Here is a 24,907-nt window from a genome sequence, read left to right on the forward strand (position 1 = left end):
TATCTGATATAATTTTTAAAACATAATGTTAACACATATACTTCATAATAAAAATAAAAATAGATCACTATCACTCTCACAATTTGTTTTATTGTGTTACAAAAATCAAGCGTTACTATTGGAAAGCCCTGTACAAGGAAAGGTAACAAATCAAGGTCAAAATTAGAGTTTAAAATGATTAGTTATAAAGTTTACAGAAAGCATAATTCATCTTTTTTTTTTTATGCAAACACATCAAATTTTTCCATTCTATTTAGGTTTGAAGTTCACTTATATTTAGAGACAGGCTGATGGGATGCTAATTCGAACAAATTTCCAGATGCTAACTAGAGAAAATCTATGTTCTAATTCTCCTGTCACTTGTTTTACCATGAAGTTAATCATACTTACTTCAAAAGAGGGAAAATTAAATTCCTTAAGAGGCTGTTATTTGGACAAGGATGTGGAAAAATGTGCATGTTTGCAAGCACAATTAAGGACCAGGTTTTTATAGTGATGATAGATTTCAGATTAGAGGCAGTTAGTGCTGCCTCTACTCTTAAATGTAGTAAATCTGAAATGTTTTAAATTAAAAATAAAAAAAATAGTCTGAAACGATTTTAAAATAATTGTCGTATTTTTAATCTGTACTGTATCGAACTTCACTAACCAGAAGTTTTTCAAATTCTTTTTTTTTTTTTTTAGAATTGGCCCTTGAAGCTTATGATCACAGAATTTCTATTAGGACAGTACTGGAATCTTGGGTTTTGGAATATTGATGAAACTGATCTTCAAGTGACTCTGAGTCAAGTACACTGAATTTCAGTGAAGTCTGGATGTACTTTGACAGCCAGATCCTATGGTTGCACCTTCATGTTGGTGGGTCTGTAAGTAACCCTGGGTATAACTCCTGTGTGCAAGTCTTGAAATACACCTTACGTTGGTTCTCACTTGGGTGGTTGCTCTGTAAACTAACGTAAGCACGAATCAAGGCCTGGTGTCCACACCACACAGAGGAATGCTACATCTCTGTGTAACTAGGAAATACTATGTAGTAAATGACTCATGAAGCAGTGCAATACTACCACTATTCTTATTTGGAGGTTTGGTGAAACATATGTTTAAATTTTCCTATCTTCCGTGCATTTCATGGGTACAGCTCTAAGAGGCCAAGGTACATATGTTATTTTCTTCTAATTGAGTCTAATCTGATCTACAACTGCATGTCTCTGAGCTTTCAATTCGGACAAAGTTTGGAGTCCTGGTCATTTCCATGGTATTAATCTGACCCTTCTTGATTGGATTAACTACATTTTTTAGGTAACATGGACATTTGGCATCTCTATGATGATTCTATGATGATAATCGGATATTCTTGCTGAGTTACATGTGGTACACTTGGGTGGGTTGCTGATTCTTGTTGTTACAATTTTTGTATTCATGGCCAGTGACTGCACAGTGGCCACAGATAGGTTGTTTCTGGTTGCAGTCTCTGGCAGTATGGCAATTATAACATTTGTTTACTGGGAAATGTTCCCTAAATCTATGAATGGCCCAGCCATCATAAATCCTCTGTTGTTCTTTTAGTGTGTTCCTTATTCTGGGTGAAATTTCTGAAATTATATTTAATTTCCCATTTTTCCTGGATTTAGTCCCTCTCTTTAGTTAAATTCTTCAGCCAGCTCATCAGTAGTCATATGGACTTGAAAGTTTTTATAATAAATATCTGTCATTATCTCTCTCTCTCTCTGTGGTGTTGACTCTATCACAGCAAATGTTATATTAGAATTCCTTCTTTTTGGTTTTTTGGGTTCCAGACCCAATTTTTTAATCTCTGAGTGAGTTTGGAAATATTCCATATCTTCTTTTGTTGCCAACTCTATTATTACTCCATTATTTCGTATCCTTTTCATATGATTGACATTTAATTTCCTAAGTCTGAGGCTTTAGTTTATTAATTACTGTCTCTTTTACTGCCTCACCAGTTTTTAGTGAGGAATCACTTTTGGCCTTTAGTATTATTAGATTTTGTTCTTTGGGTGTTGTATTTTGCTGCACCCTGTTTAGTTTGACTTACCTCTGTCTTGATTGCATTTGCATTAAACTTCAGTTACCACTTCTCAGCCCATCTGCCCAACTTTTCTAAATCCTGTTGCAGTAGCATACTTTCATTACTGTCATTAGCAAACCTGCCAACCTTTATATCATCTGCAAACTTGGGCATTAAGCCTGATATACCTTCATCAGTATCATTGATAAATATACAAAAGGCCCAACACTGAACCCTGGGCGATTCCACTAATAACATTAGTTCACAAAGAGCAGTGATACCACTCTCTGTCTTCTCTCACTCAACTTGCCCTTAATGCCATACTGTTCTAATTGGTACAGTAGTCTTCCATGTGCAATAGTATCAAAAGCTTTGCTGAAATCTAAGTATGTAATATCAAATTTTTTTTGCATCCAGTTCCTTTGAGACTACATCATAGAATCCAATCAAATTGGTCAGACAAGACTTCCTTTTAACAAGCTCATGCTGTGTCTAAATTATTACTGCCATCTTGTCTAGATGATCTTGCAATGTTTTAAGAGGTGACTATTATTTTCCCTAGAACAGAAGTTAAACTGACAGATTGTAATTACTCATGTCACCCTTTCATCCCTCTTTGTGAATTGGAGATACATTTGTACACCTCTTGTAGAGCAGATATCATCTTTTAAGGGCACAAAAGGTGATAAAAATTATACACGTTGGAACTAATGATATTAAGAGTAGGAGACTGGCAGAATTACTTATCAAGTACAGGTCAATGTTGAAAAAAAGCCGTGAGTTAGGATTAAATTTGAAAATATTTGCATTTCTGCCCAGACAAGATAGGAGGGAGTATATGATGAGCGCCATGTCGATTAATTCCGCACTGGAGACATTGTGCAAGGCTCAAGGGGTAGAATTTTTCTCAACCTGGTCTGCTCTTGTTAACAGGAGAGACTGCTTCTACAGGGATGGGATAAACTTAAATAGAAAGGGTTCAAGAATATTTGCTAATACAATCGAGGTAGTTTTAGGTGTGTCGGAAAACTGATAGCTTGATGGGATACATGGACTAATAGATTAACAGTAGCTGCAGGCAGAGGTGAAAGTGATTCTTGCACTGCTTCTGTTGGAATGAGCAGCAGCCGGGAAAAACGAAGTGCAGGGGATTCCACAGACTGCTGGGAGTCATTACGAAACAACTAAATAAATGGGCTGTGTTAGGGTAGCTCAGAATAGGAACAGGTGCATGTATACTTTCATGTACAACAATGCTAGGAGTTTGGTAAATAAATTTGATGAATTTGTTGTGTTTGTCAATACATCAAAGGCAGATATTGTTGGGTTATCAGCAACGTGGTGTCACACAGATAAAGGAATGCATAACTGGTATTCAAGGAGTACAATGTGTACGGGAAGGATAGACAGGATTGGAAAGGAGGAGGGATTACGCTATGCGTTCAGTACAGCTAGTTGCCATGGCTGGACAGTGGAGTGTCAAGTCAGTTTGGTGTGACATAAGCATTGGGAAAGCAAAATTGAGAGTAGGAGTGTGTTATAGGCATAATGACTCTGATTAGTACAACGAAGAACTGTACAGGGAGATAGAGTTAGCTGTTAAATCAGATTGCTTATAATTGGGGATTTTAACTTCCCAAATACTGACTGGAACTTGTGGGTTGTATACTTGCACACTAGCAAGACTTTTGTTGTGGCTTTGTTCGATGATTGTTTTCTACAGCAGCATGTTCAGGTGGCAACTACAGGTCGTAATACTCTTGATTTGATTATCAGTAGTGATTCTTCATGCATTAAGAATCTGCAGATAAAGGAACCACTAGGTGGCAGTGATCACAGTGTGCTGAAGTGGGATTTGCTCAAAGAGGTAACTAACATCATGGGCAAAGGGAAGGGTTTTTACTTTCGTAAAGGCGACTATGGTGGTCTGAGATAGTATATATAAATTCTATACGGTGGGATCAAGTGATGATGTTACCAACAGCAAATTCAAAATGGGAAGCAATCAAAGAATTAATTTTGGAAGCTACTAGGCTTTTGATACCAACTAAGAAATATTGTTCAAGGTTTAGGCCTAAAGGGATATCAGATGAACTAATGAGACATGTGGCAGAGAAGAAAAGTGCATGGGATACATATAAATTAATAGGTGACACAGAAGCCTATGATAGATATAAGCTGGTCTGTAACCAAGTTACAAAGGGGGTAAGGCAGGCAAAAGGCAGGTTACAAGAAATATTTGGCAAGAATACAAAGAAAAACAGAAAAGAGTTCTTTATTTATGTAAAATCTAGAAGGAAGGGGGATGAATCAGATTGGTCCAATTGATATCGATGGTTCAACTGTTGATGATGCTGCTCAGGTAGCTAACAAACTAAATGAGTATTTTGCATCTACATTCACACATGAGGAGTTATTCGGGGAGGGGAATGCCAGAGGTGAATTAAACTCTGACAGTGAGCTAGATGTATTTGTAATAACTGAGAGCAAAGTGGAGGAGAAATTTTTGAAGATAAACATATAAAAGAATATATAAAAAGAATATATAAAAAGAACATATAAAAGAATATATATAAAGAACATATAAACATATAAAAGAAGATAAACATATAAAACATATAATAAATGTCTACTTGATCCTGCACTGCAGGATCATGTAGACAAGCCTTCTGTTATAGCTCGGACACAGCACGGGTTTGTTAAGTTGAAGTCTTGTCTGACCAATTTGATTGGATACTATGATGTCATCACAAAGGATCTGGATGCAAAGAATAATTTTTATATCATATATTTAGATCTTAGAAAGGCTTTTAATCCTGTTGCGCATGGAGGACTGCTGCACAAATTGGAGTAGTGTGGCATTGAAGGCAAATTGCTGCTATGAATAAAGGGATGGTTGAGTGGGAGAAGACAGAGTGGTAATCAATGGACACTGCTCTTCATGGACTAATGTTATTAGTGGAGTTCCCCCAGGATTCAGTGTTGGATCCATTGTTGTTTTCTGTATTTATTAATGATATTGATGATGGTGTATCAGGTTTATTATCCAAGTTTTCAGACGATACGAAGGTCGGAAGGGTTGTTAATGAAACTAATTACAGTACGCTGCTGCAACAGGGTCTAGAAAAGTTTAGCAGATGGGCTAAGAGGTGGCAACTGAAGTTTAACATTGACAAATGTGAAGTACTGCATATGGGAAGCTGTAGCCCCAGAGTAATGTATCAACTGTGTGGTACTATACTGACAATGGCAGAGAATGAAAAGGACCTGGGGGGTAATTGTGCAGGCAGATATGAAGTTTTCTGAGCAGTGCAGATAGTCTGCAAAAGTAGTTCATGGGGTCTTGTCAATGATATACAGGAATTGTTCTAGCAAGGATAATGAGGTGATTATTCCCTTGTATAAGGCAATGTTTAGGCCACACCTTGAGTACTGTATACAGGTCTGGAGGCCTCATTTTAAGAAGGATGTTCAGCTGTACAACATGTACAGCGATGGGCAACGAGATTAGTGAATGGAACAGAGGGTTGCTCTTACGTAGAAAGGCTGAAGTTTTGCAAATCACAGTGTCTGGAGACTAGGCAGTTGTGAGGTGATCTGATTGAGGTGCATAAAGCCTTAAATGGTTTGAACAGGCTCAGTGCTGATGGGCTACTTCTGCTTGCTCAGATAAAGAACCTGAGGTGGGGGGCATGGATTCAATTGAGGAAAGGCAATTGTAGGATAGATGTGTGGGTGCATGAATGATGGAACAAACTTTCATCAGTCATTGTAGAAGTTGATAGCTTAAATAGATTCATGGCAGAACTAAACACACATTTGGAGTGAGTGGATGGGTGAAATGAAGGTTTTTTTTTTTTTTTTTTTTGGCTGATGCTATATAAGCTTGCTCTCTTGCATCATGTTCCTTTACTAATGCTAATGGTAATCTCCAGTCCGTGGGTATCTTCCCTGAGTCCAAAGATGCTCTCATCATTATGGCTAAGGGTTTTCTTTCTTTCTTTGGTGCCTCTTTTAATATAACTGGATAGATCTCATCCATTCCTGGTGTCTTTCTTAAGTTTCTGTCCTCCACTTCCCTCCTGAATTCCTCATATGTGTCATTTTGTCAGCTTACTTAGCAAGATCATGAACAGTCTTACCATTGATATCAAGTGGACCAATCTGATACGTTCCCTTCCTTCTAGAGTTTATATAAGTAAAGAAGTTGCTGTTTTTCTTTGCATTCTTTTCCAAAGATTTCTCATAATCTGCTTTCCCTTGCCTAACCTCCTTTGTGACTTGATTACAGACTAGCTTATATCTACGATAGGTTTCTCTGTCGCCTGATAATTTATATGCATTCAATGCATTTTTTTCTTTTCTTGCAATGGTTTTTCTTCTCTTCCACAAGTGTCATTAGTTCGTCTGACCTCCATTTAGGCCTAAATCTTCAGAACCCATCTGAACGCTGAATTGGCACGTCATTTCTTGACACTCTCTGCACCTATCACACACAGACATCCTCCTTCTGTGCCTCCGTAGCCAGGTGGGAAGTTGCAGCCTTGCGTAGCACACGCTTCTTGATTAGACCGGGGTTCGAGCCTGTCACCACCAAATACGGAGGATGCGGAAAGGTCAGGGAATGACCACCGCATATTCCGGAGCAATATGGCCTTAGTTGCTAATGCTCCTAAAAAAAACCAAAACAACAAACAACAACATCCTCCTTGGTTATATCAAGTCTTGTTCCAGAAAGATCTGCAAAAATTCTACAAGTTGCATATTTTTCTTTTTTTTTGGTTATGGTGCATTGGAGAATTGCCCCCTTTGGTTCTCTTCCAAGACACAGCGCACTCAATTATTTCTGCCAGTTGCTTTGCTGCTCTAGTCTGAGGCATGATTTCTATTTGAATACAGTTAATTGATTAGCAATGAAAATTAATAAGATTAATAAATTTAATTAATGAATTGACAATACAAGCTAATACATTCGTAAATTCAGTGATATTTGTTACGTTATCTAGTTTTACGTTATACTTTGTGCTAATAAGTTGGCTATACTGTTATGCTATATACATTACACTATACTGCAATGATCACAATGTTAAATTAGTTATATTCTTAGCGAAACACAAAAGATATATTCCCAATGAGTGATTTGTAGTTATAAGTTAATTATAATATATAACAAAATTAACCAACTACACCAATCTAGTTGATTTGAACTACCTATTTACTTCAGTTAAAAAATTTGAATTCCCCTATCAATCTATAACTATAACAATCATGGCAATATTTGAATGAAATAAAGGTTCTATGTATATTGAGTAGTAACCTACAGATCTCTAGCTAAATTAAAAATAAAAGAAAGAAAGAGCATGACTAAGACTATAAAACTACGTATAATATACGACAATTATAATTATATGATAAAGCTACATATAATATGACAATTAAGTCAATAAAATGGCAAAAGTCTTCAAAAACTTATCAGTTTCTTGAAGCTGGAAATTCTGTACTTGGATAATCTCCAATTTTTCAACCTATGTCAGGGTATTCATTGCTTTATAGTTGTCTTTTTCCTCAGTAATGGTCTCCAATTTTGACTTTATTTTATTTTCTGTATTTAGTGCCATTAACCTTTCTTCAAGGATGACCCAATAGCTTACAATTTTCAGTCTATTTGCCGCAGTTATGCAATTTGTTTGCTTGAAATGTATTCTTCCAAGCACAACTTTGTTTCATTGACTTGTTTAATTGGGTCATTTTTTCCAACATTTTCATGTTAAGTTTTTGCTTTTTGTGGTCCTCTTAACACTTAGTGGGCCCCGCCGGACAACTTTCTAATTTTATATTATTATCATTTAGTATCTTCTCCCTAAGAATTCGATTAACCTCAATCTCAGGGTGGTCATCTATATCACAGTAAGTATTTAGGTCTTTTGTTGCTTTTACATTAATAATTTCGTCCATATTTGTCATTTCAGTATTGTAAACATTTAGCAAACATGTAGATGAACAGTTTGATGTGCTATTTTGAACTTTTGGGCTATTAGAACCCAAGTAATTTGTGTTCAAAGTTGGGTGGGGGGGGGGGGAGAAATTCTTGCCAGATTCGATTTTCGTGACAAAGAAAACTACTCATATAATGAAACAACTTTAAACTAACTTTCAGTATATTCCCCGTTATCAAAAACATAATTACTAATATTTTTTGTGAAAAAATCAGAATTTTCGTACGTCTGAAAGGTTATAAAAGACATAGAGGTTACACTAACCTCACTATCACTGTTGCTGTAGCGATTGTGTTTCAACAAAACACACTGAGGAATCCAAAAACTGAAAAAAATAATCAACAAAAATATCCTTACCTTGTTAATTCCCCTCAATGTCAGCACCTGCATGTGACGAGGGGACCTCCCAGTGATGCTGCTGATCCTCCAATTAGCATCACTGGGATCCAACGCCCATGGCCTAGGTTCCAGGCTAACATCAGTGGAATCCAGCATGTTTGTTGTGTGCTGCAACCCATGGAAATTCGGAAAGGGGGGTCCTGGTGGTTGAGGAACCCAGCTTCAACACACCACTTTGGTCCCTGCTTTGACAAGATGGGTGGTCCTGGATGGCCCAGCTGGGATCAATTAGCAAGTGGGTTCACTTGCAAGGGTCAGCCGTGTCAATGCCATGCCCCTACTCTCATATTCTGTGGGACAGGATTCAAGCTGGTGATGGTGCGGGCATGGTGTCTGGGTAGCCTTGGTGTTCCACCAAGCATTTATTGCTTGCCGGGTAGTGGGCATCCCTTTGGGCTCTGTGGTGGGTGGGGAGCCTGGGCACTGAACCAATACAAAACACTCATGAATCCCGATAAAAGTATTTCTTCTGGGGACCCCATCCCAGTCTATAACTGAAAATAATAATTTAGAAACGGACAATGCCACTACAACAAAGAGACCACGAATTGAAGTTCTCTCTCAGGTCCCATTCCCAGATTTCTCATCACGCATTCAAACACTGAGAAACCAATTCTCTTAAATTCATCGAGTTGTCATCTCAGAGTGGGTCCTCTTTGAGGTTACTGAGGAGGAAATCCTAACCGAATTAAGGCCACAAGGAATGATAGGTGTTAAAAGAATTTCAGTGCATAAGGATGGGAAGTCAGTACCAACTAGAAACCTCCTCCTTCCATTTAATACTCCGTCTCCAATTTCAGTAAAAGCAGCGTACTTAAATTTCAGTGTAAGGCCATATATTCCAAACCCATTGCGATGTTTTAAATGCCAGAAATGCTGTTGTGAAGCACCTGCCTGTGCTTGGTGCAGTGCAAAAGACCATGAAAGCAATGCATGTAAAGCCACCCAACCCACTAGTGTCAACTGTGAAGGTGAGCATCCTGCATACTCAAGGGCATGCCAGCGGTGGAAACAAGAAAAGCAGATACAGTGACACAAGGCAGAGCTTAATATTTCTTATCACGAGGTGAGGAAACTGGTAATGCCAGTAAGTAGTAATAAACCCACATATGCACAGAAAGCTGCAGGGAAGCAATCTGTTGGAATTCAAACAGATATGACAATCCCACCAAAAGAATCTTTTGCTCCCATTGAACACTACTTACTGAACACTCAAAAGCAAGTTAAAAACACCCAGTCAGCTGCCAGTCCCATATTGATACCACCTACTGCTCCTCCTCTACCTAAGCAAAATATTACGGAACAAACAAAAAACTTGATTTGCTGCCCATGGCAAATGAAAAAAAATGGATATAGTGGTGAAGGAAACAAATGATGATGCAGTCTTGGAACTTTTTGCAGATGAAGATATGGACACTGGACAACATCCAGTCTTTCCCAAAACAGATAAATCCAAGACTGAGAAACTAAAGCCCTCAGCCCTTCAGAAGCCCACAGACAACCCACCAAATCACATCAGACCACAGACATCAAGGCCCTCCTACGTAAGTGCGAGCCAACATGGTTGTGCTTACAGGAGACATTTTTTATTTATTTATTTACATAAATGCAAAAATACATAAACAGAAACTTTCTCTATTTACAATCATTTGACCCTGTTTAAGAAACTCCAGCAGAAAATGGAGCTTCTCTTACAAAATTGTAAAATGCAACAAAACCCTCAAAGACTCAAAAGTAAAAGAGATGCATGTATGCACACTCAATGACAATTATGTATGTGTATATGTATGTGGCCTGTTTCTAGCAGCTCCAGGACCTGGGTCCATCTCCGCAAATTGTTTCTGGCTTGACTACAGATTCAGCGTAAACAGGGCCTGAAACGTGAGCAACTGCTGCCTGATGCCCATCCCAAGGCATGGGGAGCCGGGCATAATCTACTATCTGATTGGGTATGCTGTGTCCAGAGTACTAAGATTTTCTCAAAAATATCATCAAAAATCTTAACTCTGGATGTCATCAGGCACCATTGAGGCCAGAGGTTAGAAAATTTTTCTCCTTCTCCACAATGTGGCAATGGTACCAACTTTGCAGGATTCCATTTATGGAATAAGGCATTTATGAATAATTTTATGAATTCAGGCACTTATGAAAACCTATTAGGCTAGGGCATTGCCTACCAGGATGATGTGTTTTTATTTACACACATACATGGAACATACAGTATTGTATGATTAGTGTATATGTTCGTACAGTTGCATTGGTTTGGTTCGTGGCAATCTGCCAAAATGGTTGGGTTGGCATTGTTTTAATTATAACCCCAGGGGCTCACATCTGGTGAGTATGGACTTGCCACACCCAGGGTCCTGTGCTGGATAACATCATTCTTCTCCTTTTTGGTGATTCCCTCCTATTTCTCTCTCTCTCTCTCTCTCTCAGGTTTTGTTTGGTGCAGCATAAGCCTCAGGCTTCCTTGCACCATATGGCTAATAATAATAATAATCTGCATTCTTCTGTTGAAGATATCATTGGTGAAGATTTGAAGGGCTTGAAAATTAGTCTCATTTTCAATTAAGGCTTTAAGATTGATTTATGAGATGTTCTGAACCTTATTTTTAAGTGTAGTCCGTTGTTCTTCTAGTTGGGGCAGGACAATAGGATGTGGTTCCAGCATTCCTCTTCCTCACAGGAGCAATGAGGATTTGTCACCACTCCGAATTGGAACAGTTTTGCTTTAAGAGTGCCGTGTCCTGTTAGGATGTAGGACATGCTCATGGATGGGTAGAACCAATTACAATGTGGCTTATTCATGGCAAAGGTGACATCCGGGATAAAAAATCTGGTGACCTCTCCAGTGGCACTTTCATCCCATCTAACCTTCCAAAGGGAGAGCAGTTTTTTTCCATAGGTTTATCTTTTCTTGTTTGATATTTGTAGCAGGATTGCAGTCTATTCCAATGAGTGAGGTTGGTAGGCCTTTTTTGTGTTTGTAGATGCAGCCTCTATAAGCTATATATAGGTCCAGGGGAAGGGCCCCTGATAGAACCTGCAGTGCATTAGTTGAGGTTGTTCTTGGTACTCGGTGTGTTACAAGCAGCATGGTTATTTGCATGGAAAGGAGTTTGGCCCAGATTTTACTGTTAGTGACCCTATGAAACCCCAGCAGCATAGGAGGCAATTGGCAAGAACACAGCTTTATAGTAGAGAGATGGGGGTTTTTTTGGTGAGTCCCCAGTCTGAACGGGAGATCGGGAGATCCTGATGATGGCTGCATTACAGTGAAGGCTTTGGTTTTGTTTGCTAAACTGTTCACGTGTGGTTGGAAACTGAGCCTGTCATCCAGCATGATGCCAAGGTGTTTAGTTTGTGCCACATATGAAATTTGCTTCCCATGAATAAGCATTTTAGGGGGTCTGAGGTAATCTAACCTGCTTTTGAAGATCATTAGCTTTGTTTTTGTGTTTGATATTTTTGTTATTTGTGAGGGCCCAGATTACCAGGTCATCCAGGACAATCTTTACTCGGTCCTCAAGGGTCCTCCTGGATCTTCCTGCAATGCAAATAACTAAGGCATCTGCATAGGTGAAATTGATGCAGCTGTTAAAGCTTCTGGTGAGCCACTGGTCAAGTACGGGGTTCCAAAGGAGTGGTTCTAGCACTGACCCCTGTGGGCAACCTCTGTTTATAAATTTTGAATATGACAGATGTTGGGCAGTGACCTGAACTGATCTGTTACTGAAGTAGGCTCTTATGATGTTGTAAAGATATTGATTGGAGTTTGTCAGTCTAAGGGACCTGAGGGAACTCTCCCACCAAAGGGTATCAAAGGAACCCTCAAAATCCACAAAGATGGCCATTTCATAGACTACTGTGGAATGTGTAGTGTTTTACAAGGGCTGCAATGGCATCTTCCACGAAGGATCTTTCTTGAAGCCATACTGCGAGTTGGATGAAAGGTTTTGTGAGTTTTGGATAGTTTGGATTCTGGGACAAATCATTCTTTCAAACAGCTTTCCCAGGTTGGCTAACTGAGAGATTGGGCGGTACGCTCTTGGGTCGGTATTAGGTTTTCCCGGTTTTTTAATAATTTTAAGCAGTGCCTGCTTCCAGAAATTGGGGATTATGCCTTCCAAGAGGCACTTGTTGTAAAGATTTAACAAAATATTAGGACAGAGCTCATGAAATCTGGTGATGACTGCATTTTCTACCAGGTCAAGCAAGGCCTGGACACTTTTTAGGATTCAACTTGGGACCGCAGCACCAAGTTCAACAGCAGTGAAAAGAACAATGTCCAGGGTACCTTCGTAAGTGGCATTGCCTGCTTGAATATGAATTTGCTGATTATAAGATTATACAATTATAAGATTATACAATTATAATTGTAATAAAATTATAAGATTATAATTTAATAATAAAATTTAATACTTTAATAATTAATTTTTACAAGTCTTAAAAATTCTGTGAACAGATAGACTCCATTGTGGCATTCCACCCCAGTATAAAATGTAGTGTGCTCAGCCCACATGCGTTCAGTTAAATCTGAATGGATTAAATAAAGGGTGTCAGGGATATAGTAGTAGTAATGGAGGCATGTGATGCAAGAAAGCAAACATCCATTCACTCTAAAAGTTTGTCCAGATCCTCCTTGAATTTATTTAAACTATGAACTGCCACAACAGCAGGTGGAAGTTTGTTCCAGCAATTAACCACCCACTGGCTAAAGGCAAATTTCTGCACATCTATTCTACAACTATCTTTCCTCAATTTGCATTTTGTCCCCCTCACGTTCGTAATCTGAGCAAGCTGAAGAATCCCATCAGAATTCAGCATGCTTAACCCATTCAAGGCCTTATACAACTCAATCAGATTGCCTCGTTGGTGCCTAGTTTCCAGCCACTGCAATTTTCAGAACTTAAGCCTTTCTTGTAAGAGGACCCCTTTGTTCCCCTCACCAAACTTGTTGCCTTTCTCTGTATATGTTCAAGTAACTCTACATCCTTCAAAAATGAGACTTCCAGACCTGTATGCAGTACTCAAGGCATGGCTTGACCATTGCCTTATACAAAGGGATAATCACCTACTTTTCTTGCCTTGTACAAAGGGATAATCACTTACTAGCAAAATTCTTGTATATCATTGACAATACCCCATGACCTACTCTGGCAGCCTGTCTGCATTGCTTAGAAAACTTGTCATGTGTATTAGACACTCAACTTTATGTTATAATACATCCACAAATTTAGATTATGCTAATTCCTGCACAGGGAAAGATAAAGAGGCCTCCCCCTGTGATTGACAAATGTGTTTGACAATTTAGAATTCCATTTGACAGACGAAAATTCATGCCTATTCTTAGTATGAAATGTATGAGGTTTCACTTTAAATGAATATTGAAATTTTAAGCTAGAATTTACATAATGTCTCAAAATTTAATCACCATTCCATAATTTTCTATATTAATAACATTCTCTTACTATTTTCTTTTTAATAGGGCATAATATTTTCAGTTGCATATAACTCTTTGCTGCAGCTATTATGTTCTACCTCTGATGACAGAAGTTTGAGAGTGTGGAAGTTTAATTCACCCACTTTTAGTTGCCCGGAGAGTGGGTGTAAGGAACTCACAGCAGAAGATTGGAAAAAAGGAGCATTTGAATTAATATGTATTCTCTATAGCCACGAAGCAAGAGTATGGATGTCTGTTGTTCTTGATAACTGCATTATTAGCGTTGGAGAGGTAAGTCATCACATAGAATCAATCAATAGGTTTTCAGTTGTGCTAGGATTATTGGGTCACTAATCAATAATCCTAGCTGTGCCAGGATTATTGATTAGTGAGACAGAAATAGCTATCTCTTCTTCCAAAAGCTATCCAACTCATACAGCAGCATATTGCTGGTCAATTAACATTAGCCTCATCATATAATTAAAGCAGAAGTACAGAAAGGATACACAGGATAGAAAGGGAGGGGGGTCATTCTGTTAGTTAAGAAACACACACAATCTAAGGAAGTGCATCCAGCTGACATGGGTGGATGGTGCAATGTCGAGTCAGTTTGGTGTAACATAAGCACTGGGGAGGCAAAATTGGGAGTAAGAGTGTATAGGCCTAATGACTCTGATGAGTATAATAAGAAACTGTACAGGGAAATAGAGTGGGCCAGTAAATCAGAGAGTCTTATAATGGGGGATTTTAATTTCCCGGATATTGACTGGAATTTGTGGGTTGGTCACTCGCACACTTTTATGGATTTATTGGATGATTGTTTTCTACATCAGCATGTTCGGGAGGCAACTAGAGGGAATAATACTCTTGATCTGATTATCAGTAGCGATTCTTCATGCATTAAGATTCTGCAGATAAAGGGACCATTAGGTGGCAGTGACCACAGTGTGCTTATGTGGGATTTACTTAAAGATATAACTATAGACTTAAAGATATAACTATAACATCAGGGGTAAAAGGAAGGGTTTTTGTTTTCGTAGAGGTGAGTATATTCGTGTCAGACAGTTTTTAAATTCTATACAATGGGATCAACTGATGATGTTACAAACAGCAAATTCTAAATGGGAAGCTTCAAGACTATATATTGGTTTTGAAATCTCATTTTAGGAAGGACACAGATAGAGAAACTACTACGCTTTTTGTCCTTATTAAGAAATACTGTTCAAGGTTTAGGACTAAATGGATGGCAGATGAACTAATGAGACTTGTGGCAGAGAAGAAAAATGTATGGGATACATATAAATTATCAGGTGACACAGAAGACTATGGTAGATTTAAGCTAGTCAGTAATCAAGTCATGAAGGAGGTTAGGCAAGTGAAGGCAGATTATTAGAAAAAGTTGGCAAAGGATGCAAAGAAAAACAGCAAAGACTTCTTAACTTATGTAAACTCTAGAAGGAAAGGGATGAATCAGATTGGTACACTTGATATTGACGGTTCAATTGTTAATGAATCTGCTCAGGTAGCTGACAAACTGAATGATTATTTTGCATCTATATTTCCACATGATTAAGTCTGTAGAGAAGTGCTGACCAGAAGCGTATCAAATTCTAGCAGGGAGCTAAATGATTTTGTAATAACTGAGAGCAAAGTGGAGAAGAAATTGTTGAAATTGAACATAAAAAAATCACCTCTTTAATATTCATCCCCAGGGGCTCACATCTGGTGAGTATGGGCGTGGCACACCCAGGGTCCTGAACTGGATATCATCATTCTTCTCTTCTTTCGTGATTCCCCCACCTCTGTCTCTCTCTCTCTCTCTCTCTTAACTCAGAATTTTTTTTTTTGTCATTAGTGCAGCAAAAGTCTCAGGTTTCCTTGCACCATATGGCTAATAATAATAATAATATTAAAACACTTTTTTAAAATTTTCAAAAGCGAGGCAAAATTAATAGTTTTTTTAAATAAAAAAATGTGAAAAACAGCATATTTTAAAAATATTTAATTTTGTGTTAAAACCACACTAAAGTATCACAATCCATTAAAAAAAAAAAGATGAAATACTGGTATCTCTCTAAGCAGAATTCAAAAAATACAAAAACATTTCTCATGATTTCATTGGGCCTTAGCAAGCATGGAGAAAGATGTCACTATAGGAACAATGATTCGATTGCATTTCTAATAATATATTCAAGTACACACCAAAAAAAAAAAACTTCTAGATAAGGTTCAAAGAAGGGCATCCAAATTAGTGGTAGAGTATGACTTGATGCACATGAGAAGGCCTAAAACATGAATTCAAAGTCTGAGAGCTATAAGCAGAGATCTGATAAAGCTGTATAATAAATGGGTTGAGTAAAATGAACGAGGAAGGTGTACTCTCCACCATAGGTGAACCAAGGATTAGGGGCCTCATGTATAAAATCTCAGGGAATAATATAGATGCTTGCAAAGTTGACCTATTGGCAAAAGGCTGTAGCTCACTGGAATAAGTTGCCTTCCAGTATAGCAGAGACAGTGATTCTCTGGGTAGATTAGAAGAGGAACTTGATGGTTACCTTGTGAGAATGGGAATATTATGAATATTCAAAAGGGAATTTTTTACTAATTCAGAAAAAGTCCATGTGTTTGTGTCATTCAGCCTTTCTAATACTAACTCCTAAAAATTCTGAAATTCAATGCAGATGAGATGTGTTTATCTGATAAAACAATGGCTTTGAAAGGAGATTCTGGTTGTGGCAGATAAGCACATTAGAGGATATTTAACTCAATTTTTAGATGGCGACATGAATAAAACAGAGAAACAACCCTGTCTGTTGACTGGAAAACCTTTGAAGCTGCATTATTTTCTTGCAAAAAACCTTTCTTATACTTTTGCTGGTGCAGTAAAAAGCCTCAGGCTTCCTTGCACCATATGGCTAATTGTAATAACTGGTTATATCCCATCCACCCCAGGGTGGATGGAATCTAACCAATTATATTAAAGGAGGCAACAAAGGAAATAAGCAAATCCTTAACCATAATTATGAAAGTTTCCTTGGACTCAGGGTAGGTACCCATGGACTGGAGATGAAAATGTCCCCCCAATTCTCAAAGCAGGATCTCTTAGTTTAACTTCTGTTCAAGGGAAAATAATGGAGTCACTGCTTAAAAAAAAGCACTGCAGGATCATCTAGACAAGACTGTAGTTATAGTTCAGACACAGCATGGATTTGCTAAGGGAATTCTTGTCTGACAAATTTGATTGGATACTAATGTGATCACAAAGGAACTGGATGCAAAAAATAATTTTGATATCATATACTTGGATTTAGGGAAGCTTTCGATACTGTTGCACATGGAAGACTACTGTGCAGATACAGATTGGAACAATATAGCATTAAGGCCAAGTTGCTGCAGTGAATAAAAGGATGATTAAGTGAGAGAAGACAGAGAGCGGTAATCAATGGTCACTGCTCTTCATTGACTAATGTTATTAGTGGAGTCCTCCAGAGTTCGGTGTTGTTTTCTGTATTTATCAATGATATTGATGAAGGTATATAAGGGTTAATGTCTAAGTTTGCAGACGATGAAGGTTGGAAGGATTGTTAATGACACTAATGAGAGTACGCTACTGCAAGAGGATCTAGAAATGTTGAGCAGATGGGCTGAGAGGTGGCAACTGAAGTTTAATATTGACAAATGTAAAGTACCTCCTATGGGTAGCTGTAATCCCGGAGTAACTTACCAACTGTGTGGTACTACACTCAGGTTAGTAGAGAATGAAAAGGACCTGGGGGTAATTGTGCAGTCAGATATGAAGTTTTTTGTGCAATGCAGACAGGCTGCAGGAGTAGCTCATGGTGTCTTGTCAATGATATACAGATTGTTACCAACTGTGTGGTACTACACTCAGGTTAGTAGAGAATGAAAAGGACCTGGGGGTAATTGTGCAGTCAGATATGAAGTTTTTTGTGCAATGCAGACAGGCTGCAGGAGTAGCTCATGGTGTCTTGTCAATGATATACAGATTGTGCTAGAAGTATTAAGGGGACAATCACTAGAAGTGATTGTCCCCTTGCATATGGTAATGGTCAGGCAACACCTTGAGTACTGCATACAGGTCTAGAGACCTCATTTTAAGAAAGATGTAGAGCTGCTGAAATGAGTACATGGAAGGGCAACAAGATTGGTGAGTAGAAAACTTACCAAGAAAGACTTAAGTTATGCAAAATGTAGCATCTGGAGACTACTAGTAGTAGTAGTGGCATGTGATGCAAGAAAGCAAGTGTATGAACTTATGCAACATCAGCCAATAAAAAAAAAATTTCACACATCCATTCCCTCTAAATGTTTGTACCGTTCCTCCTTAAATTTATTTAACCTATCAACTTCCACAATGACAGATGGAAGTTTGTTCCAGCAATTAACCACCCACTGGCTAAAGGCAAATTTCCGCATATCTATTCTACATCTGTCTTTCCTTAATTTGAATTTATGCCCCCTTAGTTTCATAATCTGAACAAGTGGAAGAATCGCATCAGAATTCAGCGTGCTCAACCCATTCATGGCCTTATACACCTCAATCAGATCACCGTGCAGGTGCCTAGTCTCCAGCCACTGCAATTTTCAGAACTTAAGCCTCTCTTGGTAAGAGGATCCCTTCATTTCCCTCAACAATCTTGTTGCCCTTCTCTGTACATGCTCAAGCAAATCTACATCCTTCCTAAAATGAGGCCCCCAGACCTGTACACAGTACTCAAGGCGTAGCCTGACCATTGCCTTATACAGAGGGACAATCGCCTCCTTTTTCCCTGCTGACAAAACCCCATGACCTGCCCTGGCAGCCTGTCTGCATTGCTCAGAAAACTTCATATCTGACTGCACAGTTACTCCCAGGTCTTTTTCATTTTCTACCCTCTTAAGTGCAGTACCACACAGTTGTTACATTTCCCTGGGGTTACTTCTACCCATATGTAGTACTTTGCATTTGTCAAGGTTAAACTTCAGTTGCCACTTCTCAGCCCATCTTTCCAAATTTTCTAGATCCTGTTGCAGTAGCACACTGCCATTACTGTCATTAACAACCCTGCCAACCTTTGTATCATCTGCAAACTTCGACACTAAGCCTGATATACCTTCATCAATATCATTGATAAATATACAAAATGACAGTGGACCCAACACCGAACCTTGTGGGACTCCACTAATAACATTAGTCCATGAAGAGCAGCACCCATTGATTAAGCACCTGCGATGTGATATAATTGAGGTTTATAAGGCCTTGAATGATTTGAGCAAGCCCAATGCTGATGGGATTCTTACTCTTTCTGAGTTACTCACTTGAGATGACATAAATTCAAATTGAGGAAATACAATTGTAGAATAGATGTGCAGAAATTTACCTTTAGCCAGCAAGTGGTTGATAGTTGGAACAAACTTCCATGTGTCATAGTGGAGGTCAAAAACTTAAATAAATTTAAGGCAGGAAGAGAGAAGCATTTGGACTGAATGAATGGGTGAAACGGGGAGGTTTTTTTTTTTTTTTTTTGGATGTTGCTAGATAAGCTTGCTTTCTTGCATCATATCCTTCTACTAATGCTAAGTGCATAGACTCAGTAGCCAGGTATTTTGTGAGCAAGAGATTCCAGTGCACCCATCAGTGTTTCTGTAGAGCTCTTCCTGTGTGCATAGATTCTTTGTCACCCTTGTTCTAAAAACACTTCTTTCATAAATTAGAATAGCTCTTTTGCATTATGAGAAGTGGGCAGAGGCCATGAAAGGAAAGTTACCATTCTGTTTCTTTTTTAACTGTACTAACCTAACCCAGCTGTTTGAAGCTTGTGGCACTGCTGGGTTCACTGGCTCAAATCTCATGTCAGAACCACCAATCAAAAACACGGTGTTTCTACTGAAACTTTCCTCATTTGGTGGAATTCCCTTTATACTACACTTGATACTTCCAAAGTTGTCATATCTGAGAGGGCTGTAATTAGCATTAGTTGAGGCATATGATGAAAGCAAGCTTATACAGCATCAGCCAAAAAAAAACACTTTCCAGTTTCATCCATCCGGTCACTCCAAATGTTTGTCTAGTTAAGCCTTAAATTTTAAGCTATCAACTTCCACAACAACAGATAAAAGTCTGTTCCAGCAATCAACCACCCATGGGCTAAAGACAAATTTCCACACATCTATTCTACAAATGTCTTTCCTCAATTTGAATCTATGCCCCGTCAGTCTCTTAGTCTGAGCAAGCAGAAGTATCCTGTCAACATTGAACCTACTCAAATCTGAAAGTGATTCTTGCACTGCTTCTATTGGAATGAGCAGAAGCCTGGAAAACAAGATGCAGGATATTTCAGAGACTGCTGGGAGTCATTGTGGTACACGTAAACACATGGGTTGTGTTAGGGTAGCTAAGAATAGGAACAGGTGCATGTATACTTGCATGTACACCAATGCTAGGAGTTTAGTAAATAAATTTGATGAATTTGAGGTATTGCTCAAAGCATCAAAGGTGGATATTGTTGGGATATCAGAGATGTGGTGTCACACAGATATAAGGAATGCAGAACTGGAATTTGGGGAGTACAATGTGTACAGAAAGGAGAGACAAGATAGGAAGGGAGGAGGGGTTATGCTATTAGTTAAGAAATACATAAAATCCAAGGAAGTGAAGCCAGTCAACATCGCTGGACAGTGCAGTGTCGAGTCAGTTTGGTGTGACATAAGCAATGGGAGATCTAAATTGAGAGTAGGAGTGTGCTATAGGCCTAATGACTTTGATGAGTATAATTAGAAACTGTACAGGGAAATAGTGGGCTAGTAAATCAGAGAGTCTTATAATGGGGGATTTTAATTTCCCAGATATTGACTGGAATTTGTGGGTTGGTCACTCACACACTACCCAGGCTTTTGTGGATTTTTTGGATGATTGTTTTCTACATCAGCATGTTCTGGAGGCAACTAGAGGGAGTAATACTCTTGATTTGATTATCAGTAGTGATTCTTCATGTACTAAGAATCTGCAGATAAAGGAACCACTAGGTGGCAGTGATCACAGGGTGATGAAGTGGGATTTACTCAAAGAGGTAACTACAATCAGGGGTAAAGGGAAGAGTTTTTGCTTTCGTAAAGGCGTCTACGATGGTCTGAGACGGTATTTAAATTCTATACAGTGGTACCAACTGATGATGTTACCAACAGCAAATTCAAAATGGGAAGCATTCAAAGAACTTATCTTGGAAGCTACTAGGCTTTACATAACAACTAAGAAATATTGTTCAAGGTTTAGACCTAAATGGATGTCAGCTGAACATATGAGATATATTGGCAGAGAAGAAAAATGCATGGGATACATATAAATTAACATGTGACACAGAAGCCTATGATAGATATAAATTGATCTGTAACCAAGTTACAAAGGAGGTTAGGCAGGCGAAGGCAGATTACGAGAAATCTTTGGCAAAGGATGCAAAGAAAAACAGCAAAGAGTTCTTTACTCATGTAAACTCTAGAAGGAAGGGGATGAATCGGATTGGTCCACTTGATATCGATGGTTCAACTGTTGATGATCCTGCTCAGGTAGCTAACAAACTAAATGAATATTTTGCATCGACATTCACACATGAGGCGAGGGGAATGCCAGAGGTATATTCAACTCTGGCAGTAAGCTAGATAATCTTGTAATAACTGAGAGTAAAGTGGAGGGGAAATTGTTGATGATAAACACAAGAAAGCCACTGGGGTTGATGGGATCTATCCAGTTATATTAAAGGAGGCAGCAAAGGAAGTAAGCAAACCCTTAGCCTTAATTATGAGAGCTTCCTTGGACTCAGGGGAGGTATCCATGGACTAGAGATGTGCAAATGTGACCCCAATTCACAAAGGAGGATCAAAGACTGACACAAGTAATTATAGACCTGTGAGTTTAACTTCTGTTCCAGGAAAATTAATGGAGGCAATGGTTAAAGAAGCACTGCAGGATCATCTAGACAAGACTTCAGTCATAGCTCGGACACAGCATGGTTTCGTTAAGGGAAAGTCTTGCCTGACCAATTTGATTGGATACTAGGATGCAGTCACAAAAGAACTGGATGCAGGGAATAACTTTGATATTATATACTTGAATCTTAGAAAGGCTTTTGATACTGTTGCACTTGGAAGACTGCTGCACAAATTGGAGCAGTGTGGCATTGGAGGCAAATTGCTGCTATGGATAAAAGGGTGGTTGAGGGGGAGAAGACAGAGAGTGGTAATCAATAGACACTGCTCATCGTAGACTAATGTTATTAGTGGAGTCCCTCAGGGTTCAATGTTGGGTCCATTATTGTTTTCTGTATTTATAAATAATATTTATGATGGTATATCAAGCTTAATGTCCGAGGTTGCAGACGATACAAAGGTTGGCAGGGTTGTTAAGGACACTACTGACGCTATGCTTCTGCGACAGGATCTGGAAAGCTGCAACTTGCAGAACTTTTTTTGCAGTCTTTCTTTGTAAGCACACCCCTTTGTTCCTCCCACCAATCTTGTTGTCCTTCTCTCAACCCGAGAGAAACGTATCAACTCTGTGGTACTACACTGACAGTGGTAGAGAATGAAAAGGACCTGGGGGTAATTGTGCAGTCAGATATGAAGTTCTCTGAGCAGTGCAGACGGGATGCAAGAGTAGCTCATGGTGTCTTGTCAATGATATACAGGAATTTTTCTAGCAGTGATAAGGAGGCGAATATTCCCTTGTATAAGGCAATGGTCAGGCCACACCTTGAGTATTGTATACAGGTCTGGAAGCCTCATTTCAAGAAGGATGTAGAGCTGCTGGAATGAGTACTGAGAAGGGCAACTAGATTAGTGAATGGGACAAAGGGTTGCTCTTACAAAGAAAGGCTTAAGTTTTGCAAATCACATTGTCTGGAGACTAGGCACCAGCGAGGTGATCTGATAGAGGTGTATAAAGCCTTGAATGGTTTGAGCATGCTCAATGCTGATGGGATTCTTCCTCTTGTTCAGAATAATCATCTGAGAGGACATAAATTCAAATTGAGGAAAGACAGATGTAGGATATATGTGCGGAAATTTGCCTTTAGCCAGCGGGTAGTTGATTGGTGGAACAGACTTTCATCCCTTGTTGTGGAAGTTGATAGCCTAAATAAATTTAAGGCTCAGCTGGACAGGCATTTCCATCGAACGGAGGGGTGAAGTGGAAGTGGTTTTTTTTTTTTTTTTTGGCTGATGCTGCATGAGCTTGCTTTCTTGCATCATATGCCTCTACTAATGCTAATGCTAAATCATTCAAGGCACTATACACCTCAATTAGATCACCTCGAACTTGCCTAGTCTCCAGATGCTGCAACTTGCAGAACTTAAGTCTTTCTTCATAAGCACACCCCTTTGTTCCTCTCACCAATCTTGTTGTCCTTCTCTCTACTCATTCTTGCAACTCTACATCCTTCCTAAAATGAGGGCTGCAGACCTGTATACAGTACTCAAGGTGTGGCCTGACCATTGCTTTATACAAAGGGATACTCACCTCCTTGTTTCTGCTAGCAAAATTCCTATATGTCATTGACAAAATGCCATGACCTGCTCTGACAGCCAGTCTGCACTGTTCGGAGAACTTCATATCTGACTGCCCAATTACCCCCAAGTCTTTTTCATTCTCCCCATCCCTGAGTTTAGTACCACAGAGTTGGTATGTTTCTCTTGGCCTACTGCTACCCATATGCAGTACTTTGCATTTGTCAAAGTTAAACTTCAGTTGGCACTTTTCAGCCCATCTGCCTAACTTTTCTAGATTCTGTTACTTAATGCCATACCACTCCAATTTGTACCGCAGTCTTCCCTGTGCAACATTATCAAAAGCTTCCCTGAAATCCAAGTATATGATATCAAAATTATTTTTAGCATCCAGTTCCTTTGTGACCACATTGTAGTATCCAATCAGTTGGTCAGACAAGACTTTCCCTTAACAAACCCATGCTGTGTCTGAACTATTGCTGCTGTCTTGTCTAGGTGATCCTGTATCACCTCTTTTGGCGCCTCCGTAGCCAGGTGGGAAGGGGCAGCAGTGCGTAGCACACGCTTCTTGATTAGACCGGGGTTCGAGCCCGTCACCACCAAATACGGAGGATGCGGAAAGGTTAAGGAATGACCACCGCATATCCTGGAGCAATATGGCCTTAGTTGCTAATGCTCCTAAAAAAAAAAAAAAAAAAAAAAAAAAAAACACAACAATCACCTCTTTAACCAGTGACTCCATTATTTTACCCAGAACAGAAGTTAAACTAACAGGTCTATAATTATTTTTGTCAACCTTTGAATCCCCTTTGTGAATTGGGGACACATTTGCACATCTCCAGTCCATGGGGACCTCCCTTGACTCTAAGGATTCTCTCATAATTATGGCCAAGGGTTTGCTTAATTTCCTTGCTGCCTCCCTAATTATAACTGGATAGATTCCATCTGTCCAGGATCCCTTTTTTATGTTTAACTTCAATTTTTCCGCCACTTTGCCCTCAGTTATCATAAAATCACTTTGTTCCCTGTTAGTTTGATAAACTTCTGGCATTCCTCTCCTTGAATAACTCCTCATGTGTGAATGTAGGTGCAAAATACTCATTCAGTTTATCAGCTACTTGAGCAGGATCATGAATAGTCGAACCATCTATGTTAAGTGGAGCAATCTGATTCATCCCCTTCCTTCTAGAGTTTACATAAGTAAAGAACTCTTTGCTGTTTTTCTTTGCATCCTTTGCCAAAGATTTCTTGTAATCTGTCTTTGCCTGCCTAACTTCCTTTGTGACTTGATTACAGGCTAGCTGTTTGTTTGTTTGTTTTTTGGTTTTTAGGAGCATTAGCAACTAAGGCCATATTGCTCCTGGGATATGCGGTGGTCATCACTTGACCTTTCTGCATCCTCCATATTTGGTGGTCACTGGCTTGAACCCTGGTCTAATCAAGAAACGTGTACTATGCACTGGTGCCCCTACACAGCTGGCTACGGAGGCACCTACAGACTAGATTACATCTGTCGTAGGCTTCTGTGTCACCTGATAA

General features: G+C 39.0%; 1 protein-coding gene across 1 annotated transcript in view; it reads left to right on the forward strand.

Annotated features, from left to right (window-relative positions):
* The window catches only part of LOC150083207 (tRNA (34-2'-O)-methyltransferase regulator WDR6), a 760,490-nt gene that overhangs the window by 140,094 nt on the left and 595,489 nt on the right, over window positions 1-24,907 (forward strand). Inside the window, exon 6 of the mRNA XM_090378434.1 lies at window positions 13,913-14,158. Within this exon, the coding sequence (XP_090234560.1) occupies window positions 13,913-14,158 (246 nt within the window). The remainder of the gene's footprint in view (window positions 1-13,912; window positions 14,159-24,907) is intronic.

This window comes from Mastigoproctus giganteus, chromosome 7 (assembly GCF_048544385.1).
Source record: "Mastigoproctus giganteus isolate SK-2022 chromosome 7, ASM4854438v1, whole genome shotgun sequence".
Classification (NCBI taxonomy): Eukaryota; Metazoa; Arthropoda; class Arachnida; order Uropygi; family Thelyphonidae; genus Mastigoproctus; species Mastigoproctus giganteus.